Source organism: Acipenser ruthenus, chromosome 19 (assembly GCF_902713425.1).
Source record: "Acipenser ruthenus chromosome 19, fAciRut3.2 maternal haplotype, whole genome shotgun sequence".
Lineage (NCBI taxonomy): Eukaryota > Metazoa > Chordata > Actinopteri > Acipenseriformes > Acipenseridae > Acipenser > Acipenser ruthenus.
The window spans coordinates 12,261,308-12,283,071 of record NC_081207.1 but is presented as its reverse complement, the minus strand read 5'-3'; the positions used below and the strand labels follow the sequence as shown (position 1 = coordinate 12,283,071).

At 37.9% G+C, this 21,764-nt stretch overlaps 1 protein-coding gene and 1 long non-coding RNA gene across 2 annotated transcripts; one reads left to right on the top strand and one right to left on the bottom strand.

Moving 5' to 3' along the window:
* Positions 1-150: 150 nt before the first annotated feature.
* Positions 151-2,965, bottom strand: LOC131698752 (uncharacterized). The gene is made up of 3 exons (XR_009307763.1): positions 2,872-2,965; positions 754-797; positions 151-253 (listed from the first exon to the last, which is right to left on the bottom strand). It is a non-coding gene; the product is annotated as an uncharacterized LOC131698752 (long non-coding RNA).
* LOC117424130 (large ribosomal subunit protein mL38-like) lies at positions 2,853-16,229 on the top strand. Its single transcript, XM_034040233.3, has 10 exons — positions 2,853-2,985; positions 3,379-3,520; positions 5,421-5,600; positions 5,916-6,050; positions 6,644-6,852; positions 7,303-7,375; positions 11,305-11,350; positions 12,414-12,572; positions 14,389-14,525; positions 15,482-16,229. The coding sequence occupies exons 2-10, from the start codon at positions 3,433-3,435 to the stop codon at positions 15,616-15,618; spliced, it is 1,164 nt and encodes a 387-aa protein (XP_033896124.1). The 5' UTR covers positions 2,853-2,985; positions 3,379-3,432; the 3' UTR covers positions 15,619-16,229.
* The last annotated feature ends 5,535 nt before the right edge of the window (positions 16,230-21,764 follow it).

The following is a 21,764-nucleotide window of genomic DNA, read 5'->3' as shown; positions in this document are numbered from 1 at the left end:
TACCTTTTCTTTCTCTTGTTGAAAGAAAGAGGGAGAAGGTTCTCAACTTCAGCAAATACTTGTGGTGTATCCATGCTGTCGGGTATTACAGCTGGGCGAGGCAAAGCCAGTGATACAGGTGGATGCTGAGCTGACACAGCAACTGTGCTGGAGGAAGGAGGGCATGTCTGTGGCAGTGGGGAAGCAGTGTCGCTTTCTGAAGAAGCATCAGGGGTTGCTGATGTAGCATGAGCTTTTTCAGCATGATTTTTCACTGAAGGAAAAAATACAACACCTTACTTGTAAATAACACTATGTTACTTGCTTTAAAGAGCCACTATCGTAGGTTGTAGAAAATATTGTTATATGGTCTAATGTGTTGTTATATGGTCTAATGTGTTGGTATATGGCCTAATGTGTTAGTCCAACTGCATCAGTAAAGTATCTGATTTTTTCTCTTTCATTGTTAACATCCTGACACACATCCTAATGTGTTGGCATGACTATCAGTAAAGTATCAGATTTTTTTTTCACTTTAAAATGTGTGCGCCAAAGTGCTGTCCATGAGCAGCCATATTGAAGACATATTATTGTGGAGTTTACATTTTAAAGTGTTATAAGTTGTTAGAAAAAAAAAATCAGATACTTTACTGATAGTCATACCAACACATTAGGCCATATAACATTTTCTACAAACTACGATAGTGGCTCTTTACATAAACTATTCAGTAATTTGATATAATTATTTATTCACAAACAATAATTCATACTTACCAGTGACCAAAGTACACTTCTTATGCTTTCTGGGAGGCATTTCTCTGAGAAAAAAAATCAGAATGAAATTATGACAATGGCATAACTATTAACATAGCAAGCTACAGCAATTTTTTTTGATCAGCCTGCCAGCCATGTGCCCATTATTAATCAGCCTGCCATGCATGTGCCCCTTATAAACCAGCCTGCCAGGCAAGTGCCCATTATAACCCAGCCTGCCAGGCATGTGCCCATTATAAACCAGCCTGCCAGGCATGTACCCATTATAAAAGCCCATTATAAACCAGCCTGCCAGGCATGTGCCCATTATAAACCAGCCTGCCAGGCATGTGCCCATTATTAACCAGCCTGCCAGTAGTCTTACCAGCTGGTAAATTAATAATTTAGTTTAGAGTAACCAACCTTGTTATTCTGTTACCAACATTTGCTTAAGACATATGACATTAGTATAACTTCAGCTGACATGCCTGGTAAGTTTATTATATTTTGTATTATCATTTTTAACAGCAAATCAATTATAAATTATGTGTAACTGAATGTTGTGGATCTTGCACACACAGTACAGCATAAATACTATGCTGCACATAATAATAATTAAAATATTAGTTTGAACAACAAAACGAAACAAAGTTAGAGATTAAGCATCAATAACACTATGTAACACAATTTTTGTTCCTGGGTAGTAAGTGTTATTTCCTAATTGCTTATGCCTCAAAAGTATAGAAAATGGCTATTATTCCCCACAAACTTTGCTTTTGTGACCAGGACAGTGATATTTTGAAATTTACCTATTTCCAATGAGAAAACGGTCTTTTCGTTCACATAAAGTCAGAAAAAAACAACATATGAATCCAAATTAACATGTATTTATACTAAAGTAATACAAAAATGACTACAAAAGATTTAGAAGTGAGTAGTTTTTCGAGATTTACGATTATACTGTAAATCACTTTCACGAATCAGCCCCCAAATGTAGTCTCCCATCATGTTCTCGTTATACTGTCCTTGGTTGCGGCGTTCAAAGTCCAGTATATCCTGGTGGAAGCGCTCGCCTTGCTCCTCCGAGTACGCTCCCATGTTCTCCTTGAATTTATCAAGATGAGCATCAAGGATATGGACTTTGAGGGACATCCTACAGCCCATTGGGCCGTAGTTCTTCACCAGAGTCTCAACCAGCTCCACATAGTTTTCGGCCTTGTGATTGCCCAGGAAGCCCCGAACCACTGCGACAAAGCTGTTCCAAGCCGCTTTCTCCTTACTAGTGAGCTTCTTGGGGAATTCATTGCACTCCAGGATCTTCTTTATCTGTGGTCCGACGAAGACACCGGCTTTGACCTTTGCCTCAGACAGCTTAGGGAAGAAGTCTTGAAGGTACTTGAAGGCTGCCGACTCCTTATCTAGAGCCTAGACAAATTGTTTCATAAGGCCCAATTTGATGTGCAGTGGTGGCATCAGCACCTTCCGGGGGTCCACCAGTGGCTCTCATTTGACGTTGTTCCTCCCCACAGAGAACTCGGTCTGCTGTGGTCAGTCCCGCCTGTGGTAGTGCGCCTTGGTGTCTCTGCTGTCCCAAAGGCAAAGATAGCAGGGAAACTTGGTAAAACCGCCTTGGAGGCCCATCAGGAATGCCACCATTTTGAAGTCTCCTATGACCTTGATGCCATCTCAGAAAAATGCAGATATGTATCCACTTAGGCAGCTGGAACTAAACTGAACTGGTGGACTTAAGGCCCCTGTATTTATACTACTATTTATATTACTGGAAAGTTCTAGAAGTTACTCCAAGTTTACTCAGCAATGAATCTATCTGGAATGTTCTGGAAAATAGGTACATTTCAAAATATCACTGTCCTGGTCACAAAAGCAAAGTTTGTGGGGAATAATAGCCATTTTCTATACTTTTGAGGCATAAGCAATTGGGAAATAACACTTACTACCCAGGAACCAAAAAAAAAAAATTGCTACACGGTGTAATATTTGAAATGATAGCTACACAGCAAAACAACCGTTATATAATACAACTTAACAGCAGAAGACGTTCATATTCATATTTAAGGCGTAACTCAACATATTTTAATGCTTCTGTGTGCATGTGTTGTGCTGAATAAAACATCCTACTTTTTTCATTTCAGCTCTGTTCTGCTGCAAAGCCTTGGCGCGTAGTTTTCAGTTTGAATGTGAGGGAGTGGAAACAGGCAGCTTTTGCCCTTAGAAGGCGTGTTCCTTTGTGATGTAAGTGAAGAGGCGGGTTTTCGCGGAGAGGTGTTTTATTACCTGCCTAATATAGACAGACCTGCCTGCCAGTCGAAGTTCGGGGCAAACTTCACCCCTGTGCCTCGATTTTGAGAAATAAAAATGCGGGGGGAAAAAAATTCTAAAAAAATATACCTTATATTTCATAAATACATTCATAATTTGTATTTAGTTATAGATTTTTTTAATGTCCTATTAAAGCTTAAAGACAAAAACATTTACAGAATGATCTATTTTTGAGTGTGTTAAGTGCACCGTACGCAAAAAATAAATAACTGCGTCTGGTACAATTCTGAAAAAAAAAAAAATGAACCTCGTCCCAACTTCAAGTCAAATGTGCTTATATTGTGTATATTACGCTATATTTGACAGCTTGGTCCGTCGTTTGTTGATGACATCAGACTGCGGGGTGTTTTCATTGGAAAGATGGCGGCGCCCTTGATACGAGGAATAATTTTGCGGGTCGGGGTTGAATTTCGGGTAAATTGGATATCTCGAGGACTCAGCACTTCAGGTATAGTAACATCAAACAAGGGAAATTACTTAGCCAAGACTGGCTGAAAAGTACTACAACAAGGCATCCTTATAGCAACGCCCAGGCAACAGCATGTTTCCAAAACTACACAGTACACTATCACTAATACATACACCTACACTGTGCTGCTAGTCAAAGGGGTTTGTTCGGAATAGAATTCCACATAGTATGTTTCTCTTTCTTTCTAAATGTAATTTCAAGGTGACTATATGTACGGTATCACAACACGTACACAGCAAATGTGCACAGCTGCAAGAAAGATATGGAAGAGTACGTTTCGATACACCTTATATATATATATATATATATATATATATATATATAAAATTACCATTATTAGCTATCATAGTTTAGTTAATTTACTCGAACATTTTTATAACATGATATTGATCATTTTTGGAATCCTTGTATCGCCTCAGTATTAGTTGTATGTAAGGGCTATGTAAAACCTTTTGATTTCCAATAGTACCGTATTCGAAACCAGTGATTTAATTGTGTTAAAATATTCGATTTTCACGAAACTGTAACTGTTAGTTTTGTGACCAAACAAATGTAGTAATTATATCAGAATGCATAGTGTATAAATCAATCGTAATGCATGCAGTATCAGTGAATGCAAAACTTAAATACCTGTTTAACGACTGATTTTATTAAATGCCTTATTTACTTTGTGTCCAATAAATGTACTGTAGGTATACTTTCCAGTTTACAATATTTGTACAAATTGATGTAATGCAAGTAAATACACTTTAATATTTAACTTTTTGATCTTTAATTGCACATTTTCAAATCGGTTTAATTTTACCAGTGGAAAATTCTTTATGTATAGATTAAGAGTTGTTTTTGTTTCAAAACTGTTAGAAATTGTGCTGTCTTGCAACTTCTAAAACATTTTAATTGCATATTATTAAATGCTAATATATTTCATTCTAATGCTATAATTTTTGACATTAGTATGCATTCTGTAGTGTGTATTTGTTTTTGTGTGCTTCATAATTGATGATTCTTTTATCAAGAATATGCACTAGATGACCTTATTTCAATTAAATGGAAACATTTAATTTGTACATAGTTGACTGAACAGCTGGAATTAGTTTTGTCTGGCTTCTTTCAGCTTATTGGATGCTATTTAATATAATATGCTGTCTCCCTTATGTCTCCAGGGGTACTTTGTTTTTTATAACAAAAACTTCCATTTCTGTACCAGTACACATTGTAATTGTTAGGTCCGATAATACATTAACTGACAGAATCTGAATGTGTTGGATTTTTAGAGCAACGTCCCTGAGGGGTCAAGGGACACTACATGTAACCACAGAACTCCTGAATGGGGAAATACAATATATATTAAAAGGTCCAGCAACTTCGATAAGTTGCGGTGCTTTTCAATCAGGTCTGAGCACTTTCCATGTGGTGTGCAGTGTGAGTCATACAGTCAGGGCTGTGTGAAGTTGCTGGTCTTCACTAGGGATTCCAGAGCACAGTGAGTGTTGTGTTGCATACTCAAGCGGACACCTGCAGGGCTGGTCACCAAAGACCAATAGCTTGCTGGGCTTCTGGGTGCCAAGAGTTAATTGGTTAATGGAGGACAGCCATTATTATTATTAAATTTATAATTAAGCAGTATCAGTTTTGATTCAGGCTTCCAAAGTGTGTACTTCTGTTTTAATAATGTTAATAGTAATAACAACATCCATTTTTGTACTTTCCAAAGTAAGTTTTTATCACTGTAGTATCCATGGGTATGTGTCATTGTTGCAGGCCTGACCAAACTACATCACTTGCTGAGGCTTTGCTGCACATAGATTGGCTGGTGTGAATGTACTACTGGTGTGGATGATCATTTTATTTAAATACATGTTTTTGTGTTTAATTTTAGCTACATGTTGCAGAAGGGTAGCCCCGCTGGGGCCAATGCCCAACATGGACATTGATGTGAAAAACCTTGATGACCTGGAGAAATACCGCAGCTATACTCGCTATCTGAAGGTGGCGAGGGAGGAGAGCAGGAAAGTGCACTGGTGGAAAACCTACAGACAATATCTCAACCAGGATGAGGGTGAGCCTGCAATACAGCATATGTGTATATGTTGGTTTACAGGGTGGGGAGATTGATAAAAATTATTACCAAACAGAACTATAAGGTGCATCCATAAACTAAACTGATACATATGTAGAACTGTAGGTCAAAACTCAGAATTTCAATGTCTGTTCATAACATCAATGTCCAGGTGACACCTGATAGTGGTCCTGTACTTGCCTGTGACCAATCGGTCCCATTATTGCGAGTCCCTCCAGAATGGTTGTACCCCGGGGCTGTTGCTAGTGGAGAAGTGGTTTGGATGACTGTATGACATGTCCTCATTTTATCCAGAGAAGAGTGAGAGGATTGACATTGGCCTGCCCAACATTCGGGCTCCCCGAATCAAGGAAGTGAAAGAGAGGAAGAGGGTGATGAGAGAGAACCACAAGAACAGCGAGCTGGAGAGGGCCACGCGCCTTCGCACACGTACGTTAATCAGCAAGAATGTACTCGTAGCAGAATGGTATCCACAATAGAGCGCTCAGAAGAAGTGCACATAGCCAGACTAGCAGTATTGCAGGTGTGTGTTAAAGCTTATTATTATTATTATTATTATTATTACACTTCCCAAAAAAAAAAATCAGTAAATGGAGATATGCACCCTCTCCCACTACCTCCAGATATTATTTTTTTTCTCTCAAAATTCAGCCTGAATGTCTTGCACACGTTATAGCAAACGTGTATTTTCATTTTAAAACAGACATCTGGTACTAAACTTAAGTTCATGTTTTGTTCTTGCCTGGCCTTCCAGGAAGTCTGTTACTGCCTTACCTTGGTCATTTCACCCCAGTAGTGTCTCCTGGGTCAAAGCATGTTACTGGCTGAATAGTCAATAGGAAAGCAGCTAACTAGTTATTGACAGGAAAAAAAACAGTGAAATGGCCCAGGAAGGGCAAGACTGGCCAAAAGTATGCAGGTATCTAAAATGAAAATACATGTTTTTGTTTTTCAAAACTGGCGCAGAAAATTAATGGAGGTATTTTGTTAGTTACAGTTACTTTAAGCTGTTTGTGTTTCAGTGTCCATACCCCTGGATGAAGTGAAGACTGAGTGGGAGAGAACCAGTGGTCCCTATCATGTACAGAAAGTGGCAGAGCATTACGGGGTGTATCGAGACCTGTTCCACGGCGCCACCTTCGTCCCACGGATTGTACTGCGGGTCCAGTACAGCCTAGATGAGGAGCACAGCCTGCCAGTGCATCGTGGGAATGTGGTTACCCCCTCCGAGGTATGACTGAGTGGGCAGGAGTGTGGGAGGCTCGGCAGTCCTGTGTTCTATATTCGACGCCCAGAAGAAAAATAATATTCGCGTCCCAGTCCCTGACTTCACTAGTTTATTAAAACTTTATTTTAATTTATTTCTATAAACCCAAAGTGGGTGCTTATGCATTGCACTACAGTAGGTACATGCACAAATAGGGCACCAGATATTAAAAAAAGTGATTTATTATTATTATTATTATTATTTTTAAAGATTACTAGCGGTAGTTAACAATTCATTGAGATAATTTGGGATTTTGCCAAGGATAGCCTCATAAACAATTATGTACCAGGCAACCTTCACAAAGAGAAAGAAGTCAGACCAGCCAATATACTGTACAAATCACAATGATGAACAGAATATATAAATTCACGCTGCTGCTGCTGAATCAGATACTCCAATTGTGTTTTATCTTAGGCCACTATACAACCAGAAGTAACCTTTGAGGCTGAGGAGAGTTCGTTGTGGACCCTGTTGCTCACAAACCCAGGTAGGTGTAGCACTGACAATGCTCTAAATTCTTAATACATTGAGCAGAGATATAGTACAGTCGCCACCACTTGCACCATACAGTGATATTTCAGGCAGCCGTTTATATCGGACAAATAACATTTGCCTTTGCCATTCTCATTGATTTCAATAACAAAGGCATTGTTTATACCATGTTAAGTACGCCGTACATTTCAAGCAAACTCAGCTGTTGGGATCTCGTTACCTTGCCATTCACATAGATTTCAATAAAAAGGCAGCACTTTACTTTAGCAGAAGATCTTGACAGATCGATCAATCAGCTGTTTGCACCTCGTTACTGAGCGATTTACCTCTGTACTGTACCTTGGCTATTTAATCCCTGTACAAAGTGTCGGGTTTATTTATAAACTGACTGCAACAGCAAGCAAGCATGGCTGGAAAGAGAAAAACGATGAGCATCAGCACGTACTTTACCTAGATTGCTCTATTAAAAACCCAACTGTATAAATGGGTAATTGTACGTTAAAAATAATGTCATATCTTGTAACAATTGTAAGTCGCCCTGGATAAGGGTGTCTGCTAAGAAATATAATAATAATAATAATAATAATAATAATAATAATAATAATAATAATAATAATAATAATAACAATAATAATAATGGTATTTAAAACCAGATTCATTTATCTGTCTTTTTATATATCCACCCTTACTCTGATCCCATCGCAGTCGGATATGCGACGGATTACTGTACTTTTTATTACATTCCAGTGTTTGCTCCAGGACTTACAAACTGAGGGTCAATGTGGCCCCCACTCTAAATTTTAGGGGGACATTTTCTTCAGTGAGGGGGTCAATATGTTTGATAATTCAGAACCAACCACCAGTTCTTATTTTTGTTTGTTTTTAAATATGCCAACAGAGTTTACTGACCTTTTGTTTCTGAAGAACAAAAAATAAAACTGTAAAGCTGTAGATACAACCAAGGTGTCTCTACAATACTCACTGTCACTTTTGGGGAAATTATTGGGAAACGTGTCACAGTGGCGCTGGTGTATCACTGAGTAGAGGATATTCGTTGTACCAAATCACATTAGAACAGGTGTTTTCAATCTTTTTAAGCTGCATACCCCTTTCCAAAAAAAGTAGTCCACCGCGTACCCCCATCTGAGATACAGTCATAATAAAATAAAAACAGAAAAAACAATGTCAGTACAATAACATGTATATGATAGATACAATTATAAAAGTTACTGTATTATAATGGGAAAAATATAGGCTATATTATATTTACTTTTGGATAAAAATAGTCCCTCAAACAGGTTTGTAGTTGTTGGAAACATCATCATTTTATTGTAATTACTAATTAATTAAAATCAGCGAAGCCTCCGTGCTAAACTCAGTCACTCAGAAATGACATAGGACTATTCCATGATAGCAAATGGCAATCATGTATTTTTATTGATAAAATTACAGAAAAGACGGCAAAGAAAAGTTCACTATCCATGCATCTCTACAGCTGACCTCATTACGAAAACATATTATTGGCATTTTTTAATTCTTGGTGACTAAAACGTACAGTACTGATGCTAATTAAAAAAAAAAAAAAAACAATAATAAAACGCTTACCTAGTATCAGTGTGATGGATGTCTCTGTTTGTTACCGCACAAATCACTGATGATGGCAGGGAAATTGGACAGAGCTTCAGTCGCAAGACATTTTTGGCGTTTTTAATCTCTGACAGTATTTTGTCTTGATCGCCCTTTGCTAGTAATGTTCTAATATTGAGCCAACAATCCATATTTGTTCACTGGATTGAAAGCTAAAAACTTTTATTCTCACACACACGTAACGGCTTGTCAAATTAGACCGCATGGCAATACTTCGTTTTCTTATTGGCTGTGCATTATGTATTTTGAAATTAACCAATAGTACTAAAATTACAATAAACTTTAATCGGGTCATTGAAAAAAATAAATATCAGTTTGCAGGCATGAATGCACACAGGAAATAAAATGTGTTAAAGACTAGACTTATTTAAAATGTACATATTTAATATGTAAATTAGTCATGTGTGCATTGAACGCTCTGTCACAGCACATCAGTCTGGTGTTCGCGATTAAATGCTGATTACATGACAAAAGTTTGCAATAGATTTGGCAAGTCGTACTAAATAAATATTTTGGACAGTTTTCAAAACAATTTTTACTTTATTTTTACAACACACGTTGATGTTGTTGATATGATAAATATGCTTCAGGTACTGTATTGAATTTTTTTCAAGGTTAAACGATGACCCGTGTTACACAGAACACTAGCAATAAAATGTCAAATATACAGTATGTATTTCGTTGGTTTTGTCGATTTGCTATATTTTTTAACATATATTAATACTGCACATAATTATATGGTTTTGAAAATGCTACTTACCAAAACCGTGACTGCACGTGAACTGTATTACATAGTAATTTCCTGGCTTTATTTGGATTCCAGTGGTGTTTTCTCAATGCAAGACGTATTATATACAGTGCTGTACAAAATCATATACAATATTTTTATCATGCCGTTATAGGCCTACTGGCGAAATGGCGAAGAGGCAGTTGGTGCTTAACACATACTACATTATTTTGGCCCTGAATCTACTGCACTTTGTCTATAAACTGTACTGCAGTATGCAGAAGTACACATTTCTCCCATTCACTTGCTAGGTCACTCCATATCTCCAAACATCAGACAGATATTTTGTCTAGCAAATAGATAAGTTTACAGCGGATGAATTTCACAGTATTTTTAAGCACAAATATAACAGCCTACATTTCAACAGTTACTGCCGAAGCTGATTACTTATTCTTCCAGAAGTAATGGTGGGGTGTAACAGGGATTCAAGGTTATATTTGCGCCTCATGTTGTCGTCCAGGCTTTACTGTGAAAGTGACTAACCAGGGAGGGTGCGAGCCCATACTGGACTGGAGAGTAAAAGCACGGGAGTTTAATTATGAAAACGCAAGTGTAAACAAACAAGTAAAAAAGATTAGCATTTCGTCAGACAGGTCATGTTAATACAAAATGCAGGGAATGTCTGGGAAGGGGGACATACGGGCGCGTTAAGGGAAATTCAGCGGGACATTTTTTTTTCAGGGGGGCATTGGCGCAATGGCTCGGCCTAGCGCGAACACTGCATTCATAGGTTTTAATACATTTTTTTTATTAGTGTAATGAGTGTTTAATAATGATTTGTATCCGCATACACGCTTGTTTGTTGTGATTACAGTACATTTTGAATGTCAGGTTATTCAGTGGGTGTTTATGTCGTCCATCACTTACTGCGGATGAATCACGTTAACACACGTCATTGTCATTGTGCTCTGTTGCATTGTGCTTTCTGATTGATCCAATCCGCAGCGCTCCCCTTCATTCATAAGAAACAGAATCCTGCCCATAGTAAAATAAAAACACAGAACCTTCCTATTCTTACAAAATACATAGTTTTCAGTGTCTTGCATATCGTTATACATTTCCCTTTACATCGCTGATGCACAATTGCTACATTACAAGGGAAATAGAGATAGCATGTTATTATTGTAGCACTTTTATTCCTGAAAATAATCTACTTGACCCCCTCCTTTTTAATTATGACATGAGTTTATGACAGACTTCTAAGTACCATGCCAGTGGCCATCATGTTATGGTCATTTCAGGTGACAGTCATAAAAAGAAAAGAAAATTGAGCTGTTATATAAATAGAATACATGATGGTGTTCAAAGATAAGTATCTTGGAAAGCATCTGAAAGTTTAACATAGCCATTTGTTTAATTACAAATAAGTAATGGCAGTTTTAAATGTTCAATTTGCCAGAAATGCTAACTTACTAATAAAATTTTTCATGCTGGAACACTATTTTGTACTCTTTTTACAACAAATGTATGCCTTTTCATCTTTTTAACAGACGGACATTTGAGAGACAATGACGCAGAATATGTCCACTGGATTGTGTAAGTACTGAGTCATTTTTGCAGGTGTGCAAGTGAGATAGATGATGGTGTCTTTTCGTCATTGAAAAGATGCAACTTTTGGTTTGTTGTATATTATTAACAGGGGTTCAAATAAGTAGTCTGCAGGCCTGCATACAGACTTCATAACATAGATTGTGACTGAAAATGTGGACTATGAATTTGTGAAAGAAATTAACAATCCTTGTACCACAGTAAGAGAACAATGATATTTAGATTTGAATTGGAGGCTGTGTGGTCCAGTGGTTAAAGAAACAGGCTTGTAACCAGGAGGTCCCTGGTTCAAATCCCACCTGACTAATTGTGTAACCCTGCACAAGTCACTTAACCTCCTTGTGCTCCGTCTTTCGGGTGAGACGTAATTGTAAGTGACTCTGCAGCTGATGCATAGTTCACCCACCCTAGTCTCTGTAAGTCGCCTTGGATAAAGGCGTCTGCTAAATAAACAAATAATAATAATAATAATAATTGTATTCGAAGGGCGATTGCTAATGTTCTACCAAAGAAAGTACCCATAACATTCCATGACTGCCTAGCAACCACAGCTCAGCGAATGGCTATCACTCCTGTACAAGGCAGACAGGGTTTAGAGATGTGCAAGAGAGAGTTTGAAACTTAAATAAATTGCCATTGGGGGGGAAAAGGTAACTTGTTAAATATTTATTGCTGTTTTCAGTCATACGCCCAGTCCTAGCGCATCTCTTGTGAAATCCTACTGTTGTTTTCATATGCCTTGCCAGCACTGCTGCAAAACAAATTCATTCATACAAACACATTAGCATTGGAATGTTTTTTTAGAAATATGATTACGTTAGACATGGCAATTCTATCTTATTATTATTTTATATTAATCTCAATGCGGACTAAATCAATTCTGACAGTTCGCATGTGAGAACTGCCCAGTTATTTTTATTTGAACCCCTGATTAAAACAATTCATCTTCAGAAGCCATTCCTTTTTAAGCCCTTAGTCTGGATGCTGTTGGCTTGACTCTCCAAGGCGACAATGTGGTGTCTTTTGATGACCTTTGACCCCCTCTCCACAGTGGAAACATTCCTGGGAATTCAGTGCAGTCTGGAGAGCAGATCTGTCACTATTTGCCACCGTTTCCAGCAAAAGGAACTGGATACCACAGGTTTATATTCATCCTGTTTAAGCAAGAACAGCCAATCGATTTTACCGAGGACTGCTTACCTTCACCCTGGTAAGGAACTTTGTGTTTGTCAGTGCTTTCAGTGGCGGATAAGTATGTTTCTGACATAGTTGCAGTCATTCTCCACATAATACAAAATTATATTAAATGCTAAATAATCAATAATCACATACCTTATTGTTTTATGTACTCTCTCTTTTCTAAATTAGCATTAGACATATTGTAAATTTAGTATTACGATCACAACATAAAATTATTAGGTGTGAGACTGACTGACACTCACTAGGAATGGGTGCACTAGCTACCAGTGGCCAATGTGCCTATTATACACATCCAAAATCTCCTGCTGGTGCATAGGTGTCCCAGGAGATGCTGGCTTTCAGATGTTTTCCAGATACTAAACAGACAGACAGGGTCTGCTGTCACAGGTCACAGGACAATTATGTCACCCCAAGCCAGGTCTTGGAATGGAGGACATTTTTCAGTCAGTTTGAAAGACTTCAGCTAACTCATCGCACAAGATTTATCTGACTGAAGGTGGCAGACATACTACTTTTTTTGTATAGATTCAATTCCCTATGTATTTATAAATGTCTAACGGTATTCGGTGTTTGGGATAATGTGCTTCTTTATCTTCTCTCCAAAAACAGCTATCAGGCTGCAAGACAGTTCTGTAGAAAGAACTCATTTTAATTTTATTCGCACTCTCAATTATATATTTCTTCCTTTGAGACACACAGTTGAGCAGTAAACCACACAACACCATTATGCCTGTGAATTTTATCAAGAAAGTTAGAAAATAGATAAGTTACAAAAGTAGAAAAGAAGATTAATATCTAAAGAGCATAGATCAGTACATTGTTTCAGCAATCAATAATATTCACATAATATGTCAGCTTCATTGTAAATATCAAAATACATGGAAATGAATGTATTCATTAATTGTCTATAATTTGTCTTTACTCTTAATTATTAAATTATTCACAAAATATTATTTCAGCCCCTCTTAACAGAAACAACATCATAATTAGGTGTTCTGATTTTCGATTTTAACCGATAAAACCCGATAAAACACCTGATACAAAAAAAAAATGAGATCGGTGGATAGCCAAATAAACACTGGAAAACACCAGAAAAACTGGAAATAAAACCTACTACAAAAAAATAATAAATACATTTCCCAGTGCTGCTGGGCAGTGTCCCGCCTTGCTGACTTGTATCTATCATTGATTCGTTCTGAATACTTTAAACCTGCCCCAACTACTGAGTGACAGCACATTCCTACATTTCTATTGGTGACTCCACAATCAGGAATGGAGGCTTGTTAGCGGGATTTAAAGCTGTATTACAGTTAAGATAGAGGATTTAAAACAGAATTGTGGCAAAATTTAAAAATATGCCTACACACAAAAATCCCAGAAGAATGTGCCCGTGACCACAGGGATTTTGTTGTGGAAGACAGCAAAGGAAAGAAGGTACAACTTAAGTGTGTAAGTACTGTCGAGTTACTACTATACATATTTTAACAGAAAAAAAAAAAAAAACACTCACGCATTTTGGAAATCACTAATTTCATACAGTATAGCAAAAACGAAAACCCCCCAAAAAACAATTTACATTAAATGCAAAAATAGCTAAAAATAAGCACTGAAAAAAATTAAATTAATAAAAACCGAAAAACAGAAGCCCTGATCATAATACACCCCTTTTACCTTTCACAAGTATCAACCCTTCTGCAATGATACATTCATTACATTCCCCAAATATGTTGTCTATAACTCTTGTAAGCCCTTTTTGTTCATAGTGCAGTAGACAGACTGACCTGTATTTTGTATTTTTCAAGTATTTTTTATTTACTTCTTCGTAGTCACAGCTTGGAATCCAGGACGTTTCAGACATTTGATTTCTATAGAAAGCACCAGGACTACATGACTCCAGCAGGACTGGCCTTCTTTCAGAGCCAGTGGGATGATTCAGTCACACACACCTTTCACCAGCTGCTCAGTAAGAACGCTATTGCTTAATTCTTATAGATGATCATTTGAAGGGAGCTGTACCAAGGCAAAATGAAATACCAATAGACCTGGCCACAAAGTGGAATAATCTCTATTAAATGAAATAAAAACAATGTATTAAAATTAAAAGTGGTTAGATCAATTATATAGGTCTGGAAGTTGAACAGAACATTGTTACCTTTGTTGCATGCAAGTTTTCTATTTCTCTGAATGCTTTAGTCCTTGATGCAGTTTGAACTTGTTAGATGGTCCCACTGCTCCTTCACAGTTTGTTTTCAGTATGAAGGAAGTGTATAAAAATGCAGAACAATTACAGCTATACACTTCTAGTACATGTAACAAGCCAAAAGAACCCTCACATACGCTATTATATGCCTGTGCTCTGTGTTTACCTGATACAATTACTATGTATATGAGGTGTGCATTAATACAACATGCAAAGCCAATCGGATCACAGATAGCCATTGAATTAAAAGTAATTTAATTCTATGTAGTCAAGATGCTAGTTATGTAAATGATGAAACAGTGATTTAAATATGAGATGCATTTAGTCAGTCGGCTTCCAGCTCCAGTGGCCGTATATTGGACAGTAAATGCCTGCTGTGTCATCAATAGGTGTAAGTTTGTTGCTGTCCACTGTCAACTCAACGATCTCCTATTGAAGGTCACAGCAGCAACGTTTAGCATCAGAGCCGCTACTGCTAAGTTTTTTTTTTTATTTTTTTTTAATTTTTTTATTGTATTTTTATTAAACTTCTTAGGGCTGTTTACATTTTTAATCATGAACATTTTTGTCAGGTTCCTGAAAAATGATATAATGGTAAATTCTTGTTTATAAAGAATGTATTTTTTTGTAATTTTAAGAATGATATATTTATTAAGTACAGTAGTTTCCTCTCTGACACCAACAATTTACATATATTTTAAACCTGTTTTTTTCCACAGATATGAAGGAACCAGTATTTGAATATGATAGGCCTCCAGTGTATCACCCTCCACAGAAGAAATACCCACATGGCGAGCCAGTGAGATACCTGGACAGGTACAGGGACAGCCAGGAAACCACATACGGCATCTATTAATCTGAGCACGGAGCTCAGGACTGGTCTTGGGTGTTACACCATGATTCTAGTGGACACTGCTAGATTTTCATATCAAGTAGCAGTACTAAAAAGTAATACATATTAGAAAAAATGACGTACATATACATGTTCTTCTATGCAAGTCCCATTGACGAACTCGCCAGACTTCCAAACCACACATTTACGATACAAAATGAGCTGCTCTGATTTCAGCATCAAACTGACACCAGTTTTGTTACAATTCACAACATCACAATTTCAAACATCATACAGTAATCTCCAACATCCAACGACCACACTACATACATAATGCACGGTCATTATGTTTTGAGAACAGCAACAATTCTTAGCATACCTAAGTTTCCATCACCAGTATCCACCTTGTCTCTCCCATTTACTTACACCTTTGCTTAGTACAAATTGTTCTTATTGTCACTCTACATATACCACCTTTGTTGTAGTTATAAATATGATTTGTCTTTTTAAAAAAAAAATTATTATTCTATTTTCTTGCCATTACAATCCCGTTTGATGTGCAATATAGAGGTTAAAAAAAAAAAAGTCATTGGGTTGCCAGGGTGTGAGGCCAGCACCAACCACAATAACAAAAACACAGAGCTTACCTTATAACTAGGGCTCTTCATTTTTGTCTTTTTATTTTTGGTCACGTGATGCTCTTTTAAAGATATTTTGAGCCGACTCCTTTTCTTAATTAAACTCTTGGTGAAGTGTTCATTGTGAAACATGTTCACTTTTGTTTTTGTCTCCCGTAACTTGAATGAGACAATGATTATGCTTCACTGATAATGTAAAAAAAAATAATAAAAAGGCAGCTCCTTATTTTTAATTTAAACTCAACACAAAAAGCGAGTTAAGTTAAATTGCTTTTCACGGATTTAAAATCTTAATGACTCGTTGCAAAAATGTTATAACCTGTTTTGCAATTAAGTTTCCTCTTAATTACGATTTAATTAAATCAATTTAACTTCACTCAGTTTGTGTTTAGTTTGAATGAAAAAGAATAAGGAGCTGATTTTTTTGTTAACATTATCAATGAAACAGAATCATAGTCTCAGTCAAGTTACAGGAGAGAAAGCTAAAGTGAACTTGTTTTACAATCAACCCTTTTCCAAAAGTTTAATTGAATGGTGTAGGCTCAAAAAAAAAAAGAAAAAAGACAATCACACAATCCAAAATAAAAAGCGAAAACGTTTTTCTAAATATATTACTTGGTGTATTTCTAGTAGTGCTGCTACATGCTTGTGTAGATTAACTATTGTACCCACCAGAGTGATCAGAACTTTCTGAATGAAACTTTTTTTTTTTTTTTTTTTAATCACGTTACTGGTTTTGTATTACCCAATAAACACTCATCTGGGAACAGTCTTGTCTGTCTTATTTACAAAAGATGTTCAGTATAAACAGCCATCTATATTCTTTCTAACTATGCAAAAATAATTGTTCAGCATAATATTCATCCGGGGAAATAATTGATCCTGAACTTAGTTGTACATTTTCTTACCAACCACTTAGTAGGGGTTTGCAGGCTTCGGAGTTAGAAATGCACGGTACGGGTCCCCCGAATGACTCATCTGGTAGAAGCACAGCCGTGTGGCGCACAGGGAGAGTCATGCAGTGCAGGTTTGTGTCGTCAGTCTTTGCGGGGGGATTACTCGGAGCATCGCATTGGTGCTGGTTAGTGAGGCAAAACCGGCAGGGACTATATCCTCATCACTCTACAGTGAACCCTGCTGGCTAGGCGCCCAGTGAGCTCGGGCGGACACCTGCAGGGCTAGGCTTTGTCCTTCAGAGGCCTGTAGCTCACTCACATTCACTCTTGGAGTTCCTGCATGAAAAAGGAAGCTGGCTTGGTCGTGGGATCAAAGGATGCCAACTGAACCTTCGGGTCTCCTGAGCAGTGTGGGGAATTGCTGCGCTGTAGGTAATGGGTGAATTTGGGAAGGGGTTTGTTGGCATAATCAATGATTTATATCCTATACACTGTTAATTGCCCCCTGCTGGACATAGTTGCTTAAACTGGTTTAGCAGAGCCAGTATAAGGTCTGGACTTATTGAGCGAGAGTGGTGTTGACGAAGGCTCTACCAAGTGGTAGCGACTAGAGTTCTACATCCTGATCCGAAGGTGAGGGCGGTAATGAAAGTCAAGGTCAACTACCACACAGTAGAGCCTTTCTTGAGAGGGCACTATCATTATTAGAAAACTTTTTCTCATTATTTTCTTAAAAGCACACTAAAACATACACTTTATCAGCCATGATCAATGAAGAGGAAATATATTGTAGGTAGCACACTGATCTCTTTGAAACCCAATCCAGCATCATCTGTTGTTAAAGCACACTGCACTGATGACACGCTCCCTCTTCAATATTCCTATTTAGAAAGTAGTTACCTCGTGTAAGAATAGGTACAATCAACCAGAGTATGTGACAAAGCAAGTGAGCCCACAATATAACATATATGGGCAGCTGTACCTGATCGCCCCAACATTTATTAAAAAAATTATTCTAATTGATTTCAATCTATAATGAGCCTGCAGTTATTCAGAGCAACAAGGATAGTTGTGTTTATCAATACGAAATGGTAGTGCACAACTTTAGTTATTGTAAACCTATTATGCACATTAAAATGGTACAGTATTTTAGTCCAACTGACTCGAACTCAATAATGCAAGCAAAGGGAAATAAAAGTTTAGTCTTGCACATTAGATCCAGAGCATGCAGCTCATCCAGGAAAGCTTGACTTGATTGCGCAGTTTTGAATAATCTTGGTTTTCCTTCCTGAAAGATTTGAAGTGTTGTAAGCAAAGTGAACTGTATGTTGTCATCTTGTAGTTGCTTGCATATTGAAGCATATTTAAGGCACTGTTTCTGAACGGCAAATGAGAAATCCTCGAAGAACATTACCTTCTTCCCACTGACTTTCAGGTTGCCCTTCTTCAAGTACAGTTTGTTTATTCCTGTAATTGTGGAATCTCATTCTTTGTTGGTGAACAATTATATTTATTTTTTTATGTTTTACACAAAATAAAGTATTTTCAAGGAAAAAGGAATAATATATATCAATTGACAGTAATATAAAGACATACAGTAATAAATGCAAATAAAAATACTTTTCATAATGCAGTGCGTGTGTGTGGAGCAAGTGGCCTAATGAGGCGCCCCCTTAATAAGGTGCTCAGCTATAATATTAGCTGCAGCCGACCAAGAAGTCAGTGTGGCCAAGCTGGCCAGATGTAGCCTAGCCATGGACCTTTCAAATGAAATGATTTTGTGAAAGAAATGTAACCACATGTTTAGAAATGGTATATCAGGCTCCACCCATCCCCTCAGGATCACTTTTTTGGCTGCAGTCAACCAGCAAGAAACAGACGTTTTGACATTCTGGGAATATCGAACTGCGAGTCATCTGCCAAAAGGAGCACTCCAGGACACACTATTGAAACTACACATTTCCAAAGTGCCTGGACCTTGGGGCATTCCCAAAACATATGCAGACAGGTGCCAGCTACACCCTGGGTGCACCCCTGGCAGAGGGGGGCAATTGTGGTCTTCCACAATTCTCATTTGGTGTTTTCTATGTGGGGTTGTTGGAAAACATGAAAGAATATGAAATTGTGTTTAAAACATGAGAACAGGGTTTGGTAGAGGCTCTGTTAAATCGGCCCTGAATAAATGGGTGATATTAACGGGTTTCACCAGAGAACTAAACTCAGCCGTGACAAGAAATGTCCCACACAGTTCACAGGAAAGAAACAGGCGGGAAATGTCTGTGTTGTATCATACGATGAGAAGTTTGTAAGCACTGTACAAAAAACTTGCAGATTAGCAGAAAAGCAGAATAACCAGCACAAATTAAACAGTACACAACCCTCAAGGGAAACAGATGGGTATGCAGATAAAAGCCCTTAACTCACAGCTATTAAAAAAAAACCCTGGATATAATGTGGTCTTCAAAGGATAGACAAGTTCCTGTTATATGACAAGCAGCAGCCTCCATGGAAGTGGTTCAGGGCCAAGACAGCAGACAGGTTCAAACTCGTGTTTAGTGTTAGAGTTAGGCTAAGTGAGTACAATAAAATAAAGTAACATTCCGGAAAAGAGGGGGGGTTGGCAGGGTTAACAGAGAGCTGTCCTTTTTCTATTGGAGCAGCCAGGAAAGGATAAAGGAGCATGTCTGATTACTATGTGCAAACTATAACACATAGTCACGTGCTTGTGATGAGTGTTTCGTGCATTGCTTAATAAAAATGATAACCGTATCAAAGGACTTCAAGTTTCTTTATTTTATCATCTATTTTATTTTTACTCACATTACTTTTCAACATCAGCTTTTTAAGCCTTTTCAACTTCAGGGGTCACATAAGCTCTATGGGTGAATTTAAAATGTATTAGTTGGTGTGCCAAATTTTTGGAGGATATAAAAATATTGTCCCAGATTTGTTCCCAGTCCGGAGTAAAATCAAAAGTGTCTAATTCTCTATTCCATATGCTGGTGACCGGTAGGGGGTCCGTTTTATGAAGAACAAAATGTTTATATAGTGCAGAGACCAATCCCCTATGTGGGTGTCTTGGGGAAATGAACTGAGCCAGAGGGTGAGTGAGCAAAGCTGAATTTCAAGGGACACCGTAAGCCTGAAATACAAAAGAGTGAGAGTCCCGGGAGTGAGTGAGTCTCTTGAAGGTCCTGGAATGTGCGTAGGCCATAATGTCATTTAAAACATAAATATTTTTAAATAAACAAATAATAATAATAATATTAGTCCAGGGTGGGTAGACAAAGGGTTGAGAGCCTATTAACAGAAATAGATTATTCCAGATAGGGACATAACGCTGCTTAAGGCCACTAAAGGCAAGATCTTGGCATCTAATTGGTTTTGCTATGTTGGCCTCAATAGGGCACCAGGAAGCTGGTAATTCTATGTTGGAAAGCCCAATAGTACAATTTAAAGTTTGGTAGTGCCAATCTGCCAAATGCTTTCGGACGATGCAATGTCGCCAGCTTCATTCTAGGACACTTGCCGTTCCAAATAAATTTAGAGCATATTGAGTTAATATTTTTGATATTAATAATATTAATAATATATCATCCGCATACAAGGAGATGTGGTGTTTGGAGCCCTCTACATCAATGGGAATAATATTACTATTCTGCCTGACAGCCTGCACAAGGGGTTCTAGAGAAAGAACGAAAAGTAACGGGGACAGGGGGCACCCTTGCCTAGTACCTCTGCTAAGAGTGAACTGTGATGATCTGACCAACCCAGTCTGTACACATGCAGTCAGATTATTATACAGAGTGCACATCATGTCAATAAATGAACGGCCAAACCCAAAGCGATCAAGAACCGCTCACAAGTAATTCCATTCTACTCTATTAAAGGCCTTCTCTGCATCCAAGGAGAAAACCACACAAGACCCCGGTTGTTGAGAAGCCGATTCAGTTATATGCAAGACGGAGCAAATTGTCAGAAGCTAGCCGGCCCTTCATAAAGCCTGTCTGGTCCTGTGGCAAAGTGGTGAGTAGTTACAGGTGTTTGCAGTGCACAGAGGATACAAAACAGACAGACAATGATTTCCAGGTGTAAGGGTGTTTATTGATTTATTAGACAATGTCCAGAGCCTTTGGACGAACACCTGTAAATAATAAATAATGGAAGTGATACAGCGGCGTGTATCACTTCGTTTGTAATCCTCCAAGTTCTTTGTTCACCCACACGTAACACAGAACACAAACACGGTGTTTATTTAGTGCGTGAAACTAGTGCTTGTGGTGAAAAGACGTTGTGAAACAGGGAAGTGCTGATGTCCGGGTTTGTTGCTGGCCTGCGGCTACAGCTCCGGATAGTGTTAGTAGTCTTTAGAAACAAACAAAACAAACAGTTTACTTCAGACAATGAATAAACACAACACTCACGTTTTAATCCCAGGTTCTCCTTTCAGGTTGTTCTAACCATTTACAAAGGAGCAGATCACTTACACTACAACCCCTATTTCACTGGCTGCCTACGAGGGCTTGAGAGGAGGCGAAATTGGGAGTGAGATATTAATAATGAGAAAAGATGAGAGGATTTCTCCGGTTGCTTAGGAGGCTTGAGAGGGGCGAGACATTTGAGAGTTTAAGAGTGA